General features: G+C 49.6%; 1 protein-coding gene across 1 annotated transcript in view; it reads right to left on the bottom strand.

The window, feature by feature from the left end:
- Window positions 1–16,581, bottom strand: part of PLXDC1 (plexin domain containing 1) — a 64,194-nt gene that overhangs the window by 6,232 nt on the left and 41,381 nt on the right. Inside the window, exons 9-11 of the mRNA XM_081582265.1 lie at window positions 12,482–12,563; window positions 7,319–7,379; window positions 5,859–5,994 (exon numbers count right to left, since the gene is read on the bottom strand). Coding sequence (XP_081438391.1) covers window positions 5,859–5,994; window positions 7,319–7,379; window positions 12,482–12,563 — 279 coding nt within the window. The remainder of the gene's footprint in view (window positions 1–5,858; window positions 5,995–7,318; window positions 7,380–12,481; window positions 12,564–16,581) is intronic.

Genomic DNA, 16,581 nt, shown 5'->3' with positions numbered 1-16,581 from the left:
TTTCACAATCTCCTAAGGGGCAGCATGAAGCTGAGGAAGGATTTGAGGTGGGGTGTGTGTTAATCGCAAGATCAAATCTGCTTGAAGACCCCCAGGGTACAATGTGAGAGACAGATTTCCAGGCCAACACACTCCCTCTACACCTCAAGGAGTGTACCCTGCAGCCTCCTAAATAAGTTCCAATGGTTGACCCTTCCTGTGGTTCTTCCCCACAGATTCCTGTGGGGAAAAAACAGCAAAAATTCCATGTCAGGAGAATATTCTAGATGACTAGAGATTACTGTCTCAAGCATCGGACATTAAACCAATGGAACCTTCCACAATGTAGGGCCTGCAACCTGCTCTGCATCCCTTCTCCCCCTCCACCATCCTCCTCATTCAAAGGCGAGCTTCCACTGACTCCCCTTTGATTACAGATGTTCAAGACCCTTGGCAGTTTGTCCCAGTCTTCTCTGCTCCTGTCACTCGGGTCAACTCAATAGCACTTGTTACAGTGGGTGTAACAAGCTACACAAGGCTCTCCAGACCTTGGAGTCCTCTCAGATCTCTGAGTCGCTGCATATTCTGTTCCTCCTACAGGACATGCCCTTCCTCCCCTTCACCACTCCTCTTTCAAAAGTCTCACTCCTGAAATGCCTCTTGCAGGGCTGAGGCTAGGGTGACACAAGTGAAACAGGGTCTGATTCTGTCTTCTTAAAATTTTTTTGATATTTTGTTCACCATGGAATTCTTGGCATTACTTTTGATTTTTGCAAATATTGCATGAAAAGATTATTTATCTTAATTATTGCTTTTGCGTGTGTGTGTGTGTGTGTATGCCACCTTAACTTTTATATCTGCACTGAGTATGTCACTTACCTCAGCCTAGTCCTGGTCCCAGCCCTGTCACTTCCCAGAGGATAGATGGCTGTGTCCTCCTCTGTGTCTCATGGCATTTGATCTGTTTCTGGAGCATCTTGGGTCCCCTTGTTTCCATAGACTATGAGCCTCTCAGCAACCAACCGTTTTACGCTCCCAGTACCTGAATATAGCACCCTGTTCTGCTATGCGTTTCCAATAAATCTTCAAATATCAAAAAAATCACACTAGATAATAGAAGAACAAACCATAAGAAAATTTAAAGATAGTACCCCATAGAGGGAAAGGGGCTTCCCTGGTGGTTCAGACAGTAAAGAATCTGCCTGCAAAGAAGGAGACCCTGGTTCGATCCCTGGGTGGGGAAGATCCTCTGGAAAAGGGAATGGCAACCCACTCCAATATTCTTGCCTGGGAAATCCCATGGACAGAGGAGCCTGGCAGGCTACAGCTCATGGGGTCACAAAGAGTCAGATACAACTAAACAACTAACACTTTCACTTCACTTTCACAGGGGAAAGAGGGAATAGAATGGAGGGAGAAAACTAGAAACTAAGCTTCTTTGGATATAGTTGCTTTTGTAGATTTGACTTGGGAATCATTTAACTGTTTATCATGTATTGTCATCGTTGTTCAGTCGCTCAGTCGTGTCTAACTCTTTGCGACTCCATGGACTGCAGCGCGCCAGGCCTCCCTGTCCCTCACTATCTCCTGGAGGTTGCCCAAGTTCAAGTCCATTGAATCGGTGATGCTATCCAGTGATGCTATTTCATCCTCTGCTGCCCTCTTCTCCTTTGGCCTTCAATCTTTCCCAGCATCAGGGTCTTTTCCAATGAGTTGACTGTTCACATCAGGAAAGTTAAATTCAGAAAGTAAAGAATCTGCCTGATAATGCAGCAGACATGGGTTTGATCTATGGTCTGGGAAGATCCCACTGGCTGTGAAGCAAGTAAGCCTGTGCTCCACAACTAATGAGCCTGCACTCTAGAGCCCAGGAGCCACAACTGCTGAGCCCATGTGCTACAACTACTGAAGCCCACCTCCTGGAGTCAGTGCCCTGAAGCAAGAGAAGCCATCACAATGAGAAGCTGCAACTAGAGAAAAGCCTGCACAGCAACGAAGGCCCAGCATAGTCAAAGATAAATGAACAAAATTATAGAAACACCCTAAAAATTCAAAGTAAAATAAAACGGAGAATTGTTGACTTATAGTAGAAAGATATGTTTTCTTCAGGAATTGCAATACACAAGGTATTTATACATGCCTCTGAATCTATTTTTTCACTACAAGTTGAAAATGATGAATTGATTGCTCAACATTGACCAAAGTAATCCTAAATATGATTGGACAAATTAACTTGATTTTTTGAATCTAGACCATTGGAAATACATTGTAGTCCAGGCCACAGTGTCTTTTTGATAGACAAAAAGACACCTGCAGCCAGTCCCTCCCACAAGACGATTAAAGGTGACCATGCTGTGCACACATCAGCTTTTCTCCCCCTCACTGAGGGCTGGTTCCCAGATGCTGCCTTGCTGGGGGTCCACAGAATGCAAACTGGTTCCCTAATTAATGGATTGTGGCCCAGGCCCATGAAAACCCACAGTGTGAAGAAACGTGTGTGATATCTAATGAATGAGTGGTCATTTTCTGTGGTTAGCAGTCACTTCTTGTTGCTACCAACATATTCTGTTCAGCTGCTCATCAGATGAGTCCTTAGACTGCACAGATATTCTGGGTCAGTGCCTATCTGTCCTTATGATAAAATGCATAGATTTTGTGGCAGCTACTTGCCACTCTGAAGTCATTCTGGTTCATTTAAGCGGGCGGCATTTAAGCAAGTTAGTAACTTAAAATCCAGCTCCCACACTTCCTGCTTCCCTGGCCCTCTCTGCTTTTCTGGCTGGCTAGGGAGAGAAGGGGTCCACAGCCCTTCAGCAGCTGCTCCCACTAACTTCTCTGCTCTCTACCCCTGCCCTTACCAGGTGGGTCCCCCTGGCTGAAGTGCTGTATCCCCTTCGTTCACAGCATCTTCCTGGACCCTGAGCTAGCCTCTGCCCCCAGCACGTCATCTCCCTGTGTGGGCTGTAATAACATAGGCAGGGGGTGACCCAAACCCGTCCCTCCAGACACCTTGAGAGTTTGTTGTGGGGACAAGTCCTTGTCACATTTTTTTCTTATAAAGGCAACTTGCTAACCTTTGCCACCTCCTCCAGGACTGGAAGGCCATAAAGCCATAATTGTCCTTACTCTAATTAATGTTTCCCATGTGGAATTTTATTACATAGCAAACAGGAGGGACACATTCCTGGGCTGACAGGAGACACACACGTGATAAAACTGATCAATGGGACACGCTGTGTAGGGACAGCCCTCCATGGCAGTAGCCCGGGGCTAAAGGAGAATAATTCCAAGTCAGGGTTTGAACCCAACCTCCAGATGCCAGACACTGGGCTCTCTCCATGCCCACCGCAGCCACCCTTCTGGCCTCTGGCACCGTGGCTCACCCAGACATAAACCCCTGAGGGAAAGGCTGGGTCCTCACCTAGTGTCTACAGACCCCAGCCCAGCTCTGGGCTCAAGTTGAGCCCCTGGTAGCACATAGGGTTAACTCAGGGTGACTGGCCAGGGGGTTCTTTTAAGTGGAGTTTCCTTTAACTGGAAGGTCACCCCTGAACTCCATTATAATTCCTGAGGGCAAGGTCTCCTCTTGCTCCTTTTTCATCTAATGTATTGAATCCCCTGCTTCACTGTTCACCCTTCACTATTTTTCCACCCATTGAACCCGTGAAGACCCTTTTCTATTCCTTTCAGCGCTGAGAAAGGCAGTGGGTTCAAGCGAGCCAGACTGCTGCTTTGGGAACCAGATGAGACCCGATGCCACATTTTCCTGGCTGTGTGACTTTGGGCAAGCCCATCAACCTCTCTTAGCCATAGTGTCTCCTCTGTAAACTGGGGATCAAAGAGCATTAAAGTTCAGGATAATTAGGAGGATTAAGTGAGTGTTCATGGGTACACAGTGTCAGCACCCTACCTGGCCCATGGTCAGTCCCCTTAAATGTTTGCTCTTTCTATCAACTGTTCACTTCCTTCCGGCCAGATCCATGGGTTCCTGCTTTCTAGTTTTCTAAGCTCCATTTCAAAGGCAGGGGGAGACCACAGAAAGAATATTCCACTGCTGAACAACCTACTCTGCGCCTCATGAGCCCATTTCCTTGTCTATAAAATGGGATTGTGGATGAATAATGTTTAAAAATAACAACTTTTTTCTCCTTTCCATTCGCTCCTTTCAAACAGGTAATCTGGCTCAGGGGAGGTAGGAAGACCCCATAAGTCTTTCAGTCTTAGACTTAGGGCAAGAGGTTAAAATCTAGATGCCATGGATCAGAAAAGGATGAGGAAGGAATTTCTCAGAGATAGCCAAAGAATCTGGGAACCCTGTCCGGTCTTCCCCACAGGGTGGATGGACCTCCGGCAGCTTCGATAAAACCCTAGGCCTGGGTGAAACAGAGTAGGATCCTATGGCCCTTGCCCCCCATGTCCTCAGCCTGCTTTTTCTCTGTGGAAAAACTTTAACCAAAGAATAAGTTTAGTCAGAGAGGTGCGAAAACATAGAAACAAAGGAAAACAGTTCAACAAGACTGAATGATAATAAAGTCATTAGGCAAAGTCAAGGACCTTTGGACACCAAAACCTCCCCCAGGTGGAAGACGTTAACTGCATGATGATCAGACTGTAGCCATCACATAACTGCCACAATTCTGAGAACTGGCCTCAAAGAAATGGAAACAACTTGACCTTGGAACTGAAGACTGTTAGGTAGCAAGTCAGACATGAGCAGGTCCCACCCCATCCCGGGCAGGGTCACCTTTCCCTGCCTGACCTAGACCCTGCTGACCAGAACATGCCCAGAGAGCTCCCTTTTTGTGGTTAAGGACTGCAAAATTTCCAGCCTTATCAGGACCAAGCCAGATAATAAAAACCCAGCGGGGCTTTCCAAACTGCCAGCACTGGTTGGTGTAGGTGCAACAAGACCTAAGAGGCGACTCAGAATAGCCTGGGGTTCATTATGCAGTATTTATAATAAATCAGTATTGCCATTCCCTGCCCACCGCCCCCCTCCAACCTGTTTCCACTTGGGTGCTTATGGGTAAGCGGCTGCACACAGGAGAAAAGTTACGTAACCTAAAGCTGTCAGTCAACTCATCAATCCAGTGATGCAGGACACAGGGAGGGACTTTCGATCACTCCGAACAACCTAAGTCTATCTTCACTGTGGGGCTTCTTCTGGCCCCCAGATAGCCCTCTCTCCTCCCTTCTCGAGTGTACATTTTGCTTTGCTTATTAACACTCTTGCTGCTTAAAACTGTTCTATGTCTCTAGATTGATTTCTTTCCCTTGTGAAGACAAGAACCCAGGAATCACCATTCCACCAGTAACATGGGGATGGCAGAGAAGGCCCCAGGGACAGCCAAGCCTGAAGAAGCAGTTCAGCAACAACCCAAGATGGTCAGAGCTGTCCCACACTACCCTCTGCCCCCTGGACATCACAGGAGTGGAAAGCCAAGCCCCAGCATGGCGGGGGTGGAACTTCCCACCACACCAGCACAATGAGGGGTGGGAACCAGAAAAGAAGTCACAGAAAAATTATGCAATCTTTCCCTGAGGTCTGAGTGTGTGGGACTGAGTTCATACCCGCTAGCGGGATGCTAAGACCTCACAGGTTTCTCTGAGAATTGCTATTGAGATGAATCAAGCTATTATGTAAAATAATTGGCATTGTGCTGGGACAGTAATTTTTCCCGTCGCCACAGTGAATTCTGTTCCACAACTCTGACACGGGCGTGGAGTCCACTCGTCCTAAACCTAGCTCTGTGTCTCACTGGCAAGTGACCCCTGCTCTGGGAGCCTCAGATGTGACAGGATGGAACAACTCTGTTCCCTGAGATAATCCCCATCAGGGGCAGTGATGCTCCAGGGCCATGGCTCCTCCCTGCCCTTACCTTCCGTGGTGAGGCTGTCAATGAAGAGGGAGGAGGAGGTGGTGGTGAGGTCTCCGTCAAAGGGACTGAAGGAGCTGTCGGGGGAGGACGAGTAGGAGTCCTCATCCTGGAAGTCCTCACACGTCCTGCCTTCTGCCTGCAAGAGAGACCCGGTGCGGCGATGGACAGAGGCCTTGCCAGTGGCTACGTCGCACACAGGAGGACCCCGGGGGTGCTTTCATCCTTCAGTGGCCAGAAGATTTAAGATTCCAGTGAGTGGTCCAAGCATGGTAATCTAACCAAAGCTGGGCTCTGAATGCATTTAAGCTTTCCACTTTATCCTGAAAGTGTCTTATCTTACAGGGCAATTTATCTGTCAGTTGCTTAAATCCTTCTTGAAGGAGCTGAGATGCCAATCTTAAATAAATAAAGTGAATGCATACATTCACCAACAGCCAATGTCAGAAACAGGCTGCTGGATGGACAAGGGTTTTTTTTGGTTTTCTTTCTGAAGACCAGAAACAGCTCACCCAGCCTCACTGATAAAACAGATGGTAGTGAGAACATAGCAGTAATTCTGGGGGTTCACATTTAAATGCTGGGCCCAGCACCTTAACCATTTCACCAGCTGTGAGCTGCAGCCAAGCCACTGAACCTCTCTGAGGCTCAGTTTCCTTCTCTGATCAGTGGGGACACTGGTCCCTAGCTCCTGGGACTGTGATAGGATTAAATCAGAGCAAGTGCTGGGCACATGCCATGTGTTTGCCCTGAAAGAAGGGAAAGTGAGAGGAAGGGAGGGGAAAGGATGCACACATGAATAGGTCTCTCTGTGTCAGTAAAAGGTGTGAGAATAGGACATCACCCACCCAAAGTGTTGAGCATTCTGGAAAATTCCAAGTGAGAAGGAACTTGTGCATGCGTGCTAAGACACTTCAGCTGCGTCCGACTCTTTGTGACCCTATGGACTGTAGCCCGCCAGGCTCCTCTGTCCATGGGATTCTCCAAGCAAGAATACTGGAGTGGGTTGCCATGTCCTCCTCCAGGGGATCTTCCCGACCTAGGGGTCGAACCTGTATGGGATTCTAAATGGGAGGTGCCAGGTACAACCCACTTTGCTCCCAGAATTACTGCTTTCCTTAAATGCCTGAAGGTTGGAGATGGGGCAGTCGCTTCTTGAATGTTATCAGGCACACAGCCTCCTAGAAGATTCCAGTGTGGCCAAGGCCACACCCAATATACCCTCTGCAAGGACCAAGAGAGCCCCTGGAGAACTGCCCCTCCGGGCCAGGTCACCAGGAGAAGTGCTTGTCTCAAGGACCCACCGAGCCCTCGAAAACCTCCCACATTGGTCTCACTGGTGCAGAGCAGACAGGGAGGCAAGCCCCAGGTGGAGAGGAGAATGTCACCAAGAGAAGAGCGACCAGGCAAGGGGCCGGTCTGCAGCCCTGCCCTTCCCCACCCGGCTCACTTCAGCCTCTCACCTCCTGGGCACAGCCGTAGGCCAGCCACTCCTGGCGGTAGCGGTCAAAGCCACTGGAACATCTGCAGGGGGAACCAAGAGGCTGGAGGTGTGATGGGATTGACAGAGAAGCCCTTCCCTCCCCGCCATGCAGTAATAGCTCTCCAAGGGGAGCGAGGAGGGGATGAACCTCCCCAAGACCACTGGGCAGGTGCCCCGGCCCCAGGTGGCTGTGATCAAGCCCCTCCTGCCCCCTCTACTCCTTCCCCCAAAGGAGGGGAAGCTATTTGTGTCATCTCCAACCTTTTCCTGACCCAGCTCCCCAGGACCAAGGCCACGCCCACCCAGATGCATGTGCGCGTGTGTGTGTGTGTCTGTGTGTGTGTGTCTGTCTGTATGTGTCTCTGTGTTTATGGAGCTGACAGACCGCGTGACCTCTAATGACCTTAAGCCCCACCCTGCAACTCCGGGCAGCCAAGAAACTGCTGAGAAACCAGGGTGTTCACACACATGTTCTCATCTGGGGAAAGTCTTGCTCATTCGCTGAGCCCACTTCTTTGTGGAGGAACCTAAATTTGGCAAGGAGGGGTGGGGCCAAGGGTGGACATCAGCCAATCTAGCCAACACCCACCATGTGGTCACTGAAGGGCAGAAGTGAGGATCCTGCCAGAGACTGGGAGAGATGAGATCTTGGCTGACCAGGGTCCCCTGAGAGGACACCGCACAGCTCAGCTGGGCTGGAAGACATCAAGTGCTTCCCTTGGGAAGGGGTGGGGTATGAGGATGAACCAGAGAATATTCTCCACGGCATCATGCTCAAAATTCTGTTCTTCACCCTTTGGTGCCAGGAGAATCCATCAAGTCCTACTCAGGTGCAGGGACCTCTGTATGGGAAGCCAGTATCACCAGCCATCAGTGCTGAGAAAGGAGGCGAGGCTGGTGAACTCTGCACCGGCAACTGCCTGCCCACCTGTCCAAGACCTGGCGAGGCCGAGGCTTTCAGGCTCTGTCAGTTCTTCCTTCTGAAGACACCTCTGAGCTGCTCCTCTTGTAGAAGGGACACTGAGCGGAGCTGTCCACAGCCTGCTCTCTCGGGTCCTCCATGCCCCCCTCCTTCAAGGCATGGAAGACTAGGGGCACTGTTGGGGGCTGGGAACTGAAGTTCCTTTAGGCCAAACTAACAGAATGGGAAAGACTAGAGATCTCTTCAAGAAAACTAGAGATACCAAGGGAACATTTCATGCAAAGATGGGCTCGATAAAGGACAGAAATGGTATGGACCTAACAGAAGCAGAAGATATTAAGAAGAGGTGGCAAGAATACACAGAAGAACTGTACAAAAAAGATCTTCATGACCCAGATATTCACGATGGTGTGATCACTCACCTAGAGCCAGACATCTTGGAATGTGAAGTCAAGTGGGCCTTAGAAAGCATCACTACGAACAAAGCTAGTGGAGGTGACGGAATTCCAGTTGAGCTATTTCAAATCCTGAAAGATGATGCTGTGAAAGTGCTGCACTCGATATGCCAGCAAATCTGGAAAACTCAGCAGTGGCCACAGGACTGGAAAAGGTCAGTTTTCATTCCAATCCCAAAGAAAGGCAATGCCAAAGAATGCTCAAACTACTGCACAATTACACTCATCTCACACGCTAGTAAAGTTATGCTCAAAATTCTCCAAGCCAGGCTTCAGCAATACAAGAACCATGAAATTCCAGATGTTCAAGGTGGTTTTAGAAAAGGCAGAGGAACCAGAGATCAAATCGCCAACATCCGCTGGATCATCGAAAAAGCAAGAGAGTTCCAGAAAAACATCTATTTCTGCTTTATTGACTATGCCAAAGCCTTTGACTGTGTGGATCACAATAAACTGTGGAAAATTCTGAAAGAGATGGGAATACCAAACCATCTGACCTGCCTCTTGAGAAACCTGTATGCAGGTCAGGAAGCAACAGTTAGAACTGGACATGGAACAACAGACTGGTTCCAAATAGGAAAAGGAGTACGTCAAGGCTGTATATTGTCACCCTGCTTATTTAACTTATATGCAGAGTGCATCATGAGAAACGCTGGGCTGGAAGAAACACAAGCTGGAATCAAGATTGCTGGGAGAAATGTCAATAACCTCAGATATGCAGATGACATCACCCTTATGGCAGAAAGTGAAGAAGAACTAAAGAGCCTCTTGATGAAAGTGAAAGAGGAGAGTGAAAAAGTTGGCTTAAAGCTCAACGTTCAGAAAACTAAGATCATGGCATCCAGTCCCATCACTTCATGGGAAATAGATGGGGAAACAGTGGAAACAGTGTCAGACTTTATTTTTTGGGGCTCCAAAATCACTGCTAATGGTGATTGCAGCCATGAAATTACAAGACGCTTACTCCTTGGAAGGAAGGTTATGACCAACCTAGATAGCATATTTAAAAGCAGAGACATTACTCTGCCTACAAAGGTCCGTCTAGTCAAGGCTATGGTTTTTCCAGTGGTCATGTATGGATGTGAGAGTTGGATGGTGAAGAAAGCTGAGCTCCAAAGAATTGATGCTTTTGAACTGTGGTGTTGGAGAAGACTCTTGAGAGTCCCTTGGACTGCAAGGAGATCCAGCCAGTCCATCCTAAAGGAGATCAGTCCTGGGTGTTCATTGGAAGGACTGATGTTGAAGCTGAAACTCCAATACTTTGGCCACCTCATGCGAAGGGTTGACTCATTGGAAAAGACCCTAATGCTGGGAAGGATTGGGGGCAGGAGGAGAAGGGGACGACAGAGGATGAGATGGTTGGATGGCATCACCGACTAGATGGACATGGGTTTGGGTAAACTCCGGGAGTTGGTGATGGACAGGGAGGGATGGACACGCCAGGGAGGCCTGGCGTGCTGCGATTCATGGGGTCACAAAGAGTTGGACACAACTGAGCGACTGAACTGAACTGAACTGAACTGGTTCTTTCAAGAACTGAGCCTTGGATATAGGTCTAAAAGCATCCCATTCCAAGCCCAGGGCCAACCAACTCAGATGCAAAGGAGAAAGGCATGAGAAATGGCCATTGTTTGAGCGTCTCCTGAACGCCAGGTGTTGCCCCAGTCACATGTTGCCCTTGTGCTATCGCACAGGACCTTTGTGATGACACTGTAAGGCAAGGGTTATGACCCTCATTTTCCGAGCCAAATCCTGGAGTCAGGGTCACCCGTAGACTCTAAGGTGGGCCATTAGGGGACAATGTGGGATGAAAGGAAAATGCCTGCATGATAAGTGAAATCAACTGAATCAGATCTGGCCCCCGCGCGGGAAAGGGAGGCTCTGCAAGGCTGCAGAGGGCAAAGCAGGTGGAGGTGAAGCCAAGAACCATGAGGTGGTTTCACGCAGCAGTTGGTGGGAGAGACCATGGTGGCTGGCCGCCCTGCAGCAGCCCTGATCTCTGGCTTTTTAGGAATCTGGAGTCAGCTGTCAGCTGAGGCTCCAGAGATCTGTCAGGAAGGAAGGGGCCTGGCTCGGGTGAGCCCAGGCCCACGTACATCTAGGGACAGGATCCTTGATGGAGCTTTTCTGTCCTCTAGTTGACATAATCCAGCAAAGGCAATGCCTACAGCCAAGGCCCTTCCCTCCCCCTGACCAACCCTCATTAAATTGTCATGGTTTTCTGGGTTTGGGCATATGCATTAAGTGGGGGTTAGCAAGCTAGGGTTTTGCTTTCATCTGACCCATTTTGCAGTCCTCATGGCTCAGCTGTTGTTGGATGATGCTGAGTCACATGGTGGCAGCCAGCAGCAGCATTTCAGGGCTCATCTGAGGTCATCTGAATTATCGTCACACTCACATGGGGCTCTCACACTTGAAAGTGCACAAGATGGATCACACCGCAAACCTCCGTGAAGAAGCAATTTCAGGTCTCCCCTGTGTACTGTCTCTGAGGCTCTGTGCCTTTCATGTGAAGGACACTGAACACTTTGCAAAAAGTCTGTTTGGTATTTGAGGAGTTAAAATAACAGGCATGTTCCCCACCCACATCTCCCTGAATCACATAACCCCAGTCCATTTTACAGGGAAAATAAACTGAGGGCGCAAGAAAGTGAATAAGCGCTTGCACAGCTGGTGGGAAGAACAGCTGGGAGCCCTGTTCTTTCTCCTCCTGGCCCTGAGCTGTGTCTTGTGTGCTAGGCAGGCCGCTTGTAAAGGCAGTGGCTTTTATTTCTGCACCAGGACATTGGAAAGGAGCAAAGGAAATACTGACTGTTACAGGACAGCTGCACGGAACTCAGAGCCTCTGTAATTTGCAGTTTTCAAGATTCCAAAGTTCTTGGAGTTCATAGGTCTTCCCAATCTCATGGGAGCCCTAGTCCCCCAAGAGTCTTTTTATCCCCCTCCCCCCAATTCCCCCATCCCCCCGCCATTTATTTATCCTGGACAGGAGAAGAGGGATCACATTTTGAGTCTAATCTGTGAGGAACTGATTTTAGAACAAGGAGTGGAAGATGAGTAGGATTTAAGAACTTTATCCCTGAAACTGAACCTCATCCAGAATTTTCCCTGCTTCCAAAACCAAACAAACACAGCTTTGTAACTTGTCCCAGCTTTCCACAGATGCCTGCAATGTCCATACCCTTGGATTTCAGGGAACCCTGTTGTAGCCTAAGAACAGTCTTGAGGTGGGGTTTTGGGATCGTGGGGCTCTTGCCCAATGACAGTGGGTCTTAGGCTCACCCCTGAGCTGGCAGGTCTCACACTTGCTTGCAGATGAGGCAATGAGGTAAAAATGCAGGCTCCCTGGCTTCTTTCTGAAAGACCCTGATGCAGAGGGCCAGGGGTGGGCCCTAGGAATCTGCACATTTAGCTCGAGCCCTAGCTGATTCTGGGATGCTCGCAGCTGTGGACCACTCTTGGAAAAGGCCTGCCAGAGGATGAACCAACCCTCCCAGTTGTGGGGAGGGAGCTTCAGTAGCTGGAATCTCTGAATGGTCTTCCAAAGTCTAGAGTCACTGCAGGGTGACATATAGTCACCTTGATGGGTCACAAGCCTCAGGAAGACGCTCACTGCCATAATATTCTTGTCCTAAGCATCAGAGTAGCACTGGCCAAAGTTACCTTCATGTTGGCCATGAGACCTGAGGCAGGGAGCAGGCTGGTGCCACCCTCTGCCCCCCGCACAGTCTGCCTGTGGGAACCAGAGGGTGAGCCTGGTACAAACCTCTGGAGGACGTGGCACCAGCTGCAGTTGAAGGTCAGGTCTGAGGACATGCAGGCGTCGCAGCTCCGATGCTGTAGGCAGGCTGCAAAAGAGAAGGCAGCAGGTTTCAGCACCAGTCCCTCCACAGACCTCCAAAAGGTCTGACTTCCCTGAATACTGGGTCCTTACAGAACTCTGGAGGCTCTGATCAGCAGGGGCCCTAGAAGTTTATAATGCCACCCTCACTTGAGTCCTTTCCTGGTGGCTCAGATGGTAAAGAATCTGCCTAGAATGTGGAAGATCTAGGTTCGATCCCTGGGTTGGGAAGACCTCTTGGAGAAGGAAAGGGCAACCCACTCTAGCATTCTTGCCTGAAGAATCACACAGACAGAGGAGCCCGGTGGGCTACAGTCGATGGGGTCACAAAGAGTTGGAGATGATGAGCAGCTAACACACATCTGAGTCCAGCCTTGATTCTCCAACTCTTCCTCTTTACCCTCCCTTTCTCCTTCCCTCCCTGTCCCCACCTCCCCGATTCTTTTCTTCCTTTTGTCACTAGCGGATCAAGCCCTGAGCCAGTGCTGGCCATTCAGCAGTAAGACCTGGTACCTGCCTTCCTGGGCCTTACAGTCACACAGGAAGACAGACACTATGCAGATCATCAAACAAAAATAACTACATAATTATCACTGTGATATGGTTTACAAAGGAAGATTACAGGGTGTCATAAGGATGTACAAGGAATCACACCTAGTCTGGGAAGTTAGACTTCTGGCCTGTTGCCTACAATTTACAAGGTTGAAAAGGATTTTTTTTAAATCAAGATATATTTGACATACAACATCGTGTAAGTTTCAGGTGTACAGCACATTGATTTTATCCATTTATATTGCTGTACAATGACCATGGTAGCCTTCACTAACACCTCCATCACTCCACATGAGTATCGCTTCTTCCAGGGCTGGGAACAATTAAGATCGAGTCTCTCAGCAAATTTAGTGTTTATAATACAGTTGTGCTGTCTTCTATCACTTGAAAGGATTTCAGATGTTCTGGTTTGACCAGCTAGTGCTCCCCACCCCTGATGACTCCATGTGGCAGAACTGCCACAGACACCCATTCCTAGCCTGTCCGGCTCCTCCCAGGGAAGTCTGGGCTCTGAGTTTTCAAGAGTAAACCAGGCATACAGGATTCCATTCCTTTCCTCTCCCTCTCCTCTTGGAAGTGAGCTATTCCCAGGGAATGTGCTGACCTCTGCTCAAACGGGCTTGCATCTTCCCTGGAAAGTCCCCTGACCTCTTGGTGCCTCAGTACCCCATTTGTAATAGAGGGATAAGGATGCTGTCTGCGTGGTAGGCCAGCTGTGAGGGGGTTTCTAACAGTGCCGGCCACACGGGGAGCCAGTGAATGTACTTGTTATCGACTCTGGTCCATCATTCTTCTCAGGTGCTCATTCACTCGTTCATTCTTTCACCAAATATTTATTGAGCATCTACCAAGGGCCCAGTACTGTCCCTGGAGATGCAGTGTGAACAGGAAAAGCCAGAAGTACTGCCTGCATGGAGCCTGCAAGCGATTGGAGGAGATGGTCAACAAATATACAGACAAAAAGATCCACCCTAGGGCTCCGCCTGGCCTTCCCTGGTGGTTCAGATGGTAAAGGAACTGCCTGTAATACAGGAGACCCAGATTTGATTCCTGGGTCAGGAGGATCCCCTGGAGAAGGGAATGGCAACACACTCCAGTATTCTTGCCTGGAGAAGTCCATGGACAGAGGAGCCTGGCGGGATATAGTCCATGGGGTTGCAAAGAGTCGGACACGACTGAGCGACTAACACATGACATTGGGGCTCCCAGTGGTGAGAAGGGCTAGGAGAAAAGTGGAGCAGAACAAGTGGAGGATGTGTTTTACTCAGGGAGGCTGGGGAAGGCCTCTGAGGAGATGCAGAGAAGGGAAGCCAGCAGGCAACTTTCCTGGGGGAGAAGTTCAAGCAGAGGGACCCCTCTGTACAGAGGCCTAGGGGGAGTAGGTTCAAGGGTGCTCCCAACAGCAGGCAGCATCCTGCAGGGTGGAGAGGAGGAAGGTGGTAGGAATGGGGAGGAATGGCAGCTGGGGCCTCGCTGGGCAAGGCAGGGGTGGAAAGCAGGGAAGTTAGTGGAAGTGGCTGCTGGAAGGTGTGTGGAGCCCGTCTGTCATCAGCCAGCCAGAAAAGCAGAGAGGGCCAGGGGAGCAGGAAAAATGGAAGCTGGATTTTAAGAGTCGTTCACTCACTCAAATGCTGCCCACTTAAATGACCTCGGAGTGGCAAGCAGCTGCCACAAAATCCATGCACTTTATTATAAGGACAGACAGGCACTGACCCGGAATAACTGTATGCAGTCTGAGGACTCATCTGATGAGCAGCTGAACAGAACATGTTGGTGGCAGCAAGAAGTGACTGCTAACCACAGAGAATGACCGCTTAGTCAATAGGCATTTCTTCACTTTGTGGGTTTTCATGGGCCTGGACCACAATCCATTAATTAGGGAACCAGTCTGCATTCTGTGGACCCCCAGCAAGGCAGCATCTGGGAACCAGCCCTCGGTGAGGGGGAGAGAAGCTGCTTTGGGTACAGTGTGGTCACCTTTAGTTGCCTTGTGGGAGGGGCTGGCTGCAGGGGGCACTATGTCTACCAGGGCTTTGCAGGCTTTGCAAGGGTGGAGGGAACACCGTAGACAGAAAATAAGCAGGGACTGGCCTGACCCCAGAAGGACAGCGCTCTGGCTATTTTCTTCTCTGGTGCAGCCAGGGTCTACAGCAGTGCCCAGCATGTGGTAGGCAGTTAACAAAAGTTTATGGAATCGATATAGAGTTGCTCTCATCCCCATTTTACAGAGGAGGAACCTGAGGCTTGGAGAGAGTCACAGAGCTAAGAGAGGCAGATCTGGGTTTGAATCAAGGTCTGTCTGCGCCGAGAACCTGAGCTCTTAGCCTTGAGGTCCCCCTGGGAGACCCCCTTCCCCAGCTCCCACCTTCACCCCAGGCCACCTTTTCAGGAGTCTCTTCTAGAAGAAGGACTGGCCATGGAGTATAATGGCTTGAAGAGCCACACCTCTGGAAGAATTTTTGCTAAGTCCCCCCATCCCCAAAGGTAAGGGAGAAAACCTGGGGCTGTGGGGTGCAGAGTTTTCTGAGAACAAGGCAAACCAGCTTCTAGGAGTTTAAATCATAGCTTTGGTAGCAGTTCCCTCCTGGACATGGGAGCCCATGACTTGGTCAATCCAGTGACTCTGGAGGCCCCTTAAATGGCTCCAGTCAAACTGAGAAAAATCCCTAGGAGACTCATGAGACATTAAAAAAACCCACTGACCTTTACTTCCATCTGCATTTCAGATGTCCTGTGAGCTATTAAATGCTCACAAAATTCACTGGAGGGGTGGGAAGAGGCTTAAATGTACAGACGTGTCCCAGAAACACATTCCCAGGATGTTACACTTCTTCTGCCTGGGTGGTTGGCCCTGCCCTTGGATGTCCTTGCTCCCAAATGTAGTTTAGTCATTCCTGGGACTCGAGGTTTGCTCTCACCAGTCCTAGAGGAAGCTCTGCCCAGAGGGAGGGCGACTGGGATAGGGGTGAGGCCAGACCCCAGGGGTCCCAGCCCTGTCCCTAGGCATCAGGGGAGAACACCTGCTGGGACATGGCCTAGCATTTGAGAAGACCCTTCCTCCTCCTCTTCTTTCTTCACCCCCTGCTCCCAGAACCTCCAAGGAAAAGGAAGAGGAGAAAGAGAGGCAAGAACCACCCCAGAAGGCAGGGAGAAAGCTGTGGCTCCAGAGGGAAGCTGGGAGGTATCGTGAAACAGGAGAGGAAATTAACATTGTCTTTAAAAATATAAGCATTGGGGGGGGCAGTGCGGGTGGCAACTTCCCTGGTGGTCCAGTGGTTAAGACTCCATGCTCCCAATGCAGAGGACCTGGGTTCAATTCCTGGTCAGGGAACTAGATCCCATATGCTGCAACTAAACACATGTGCCATAACTACTGAAGCTCATGAGCCACAAAAAAGACCTGGTGGAGTTTATATAAATATATAAATATATGAATATATATATATACAAACAGGAGCACTGTCCTTCCCTCA

Source organism: Giraffa tippelskirchi, chromosome 3 (assembly GCF_054371585.1).
Source record: "Giraffa tippelskirchi isolate mGirTip1 chromosome 3, T2T-mGirTip1v1.2.pri, whole genome shotgun sequence".
In the NCBI taxonomy this organism is placed as follows: Eukaryota; Metazoa; Chordata; class Mammalia; order Artiodactyla; family Giraffidae; genus Giraffa; species Giraffa tippelskirchi.
This window is presented reverse-complemented; position numbering and strand designations above follow the sequence as displayed.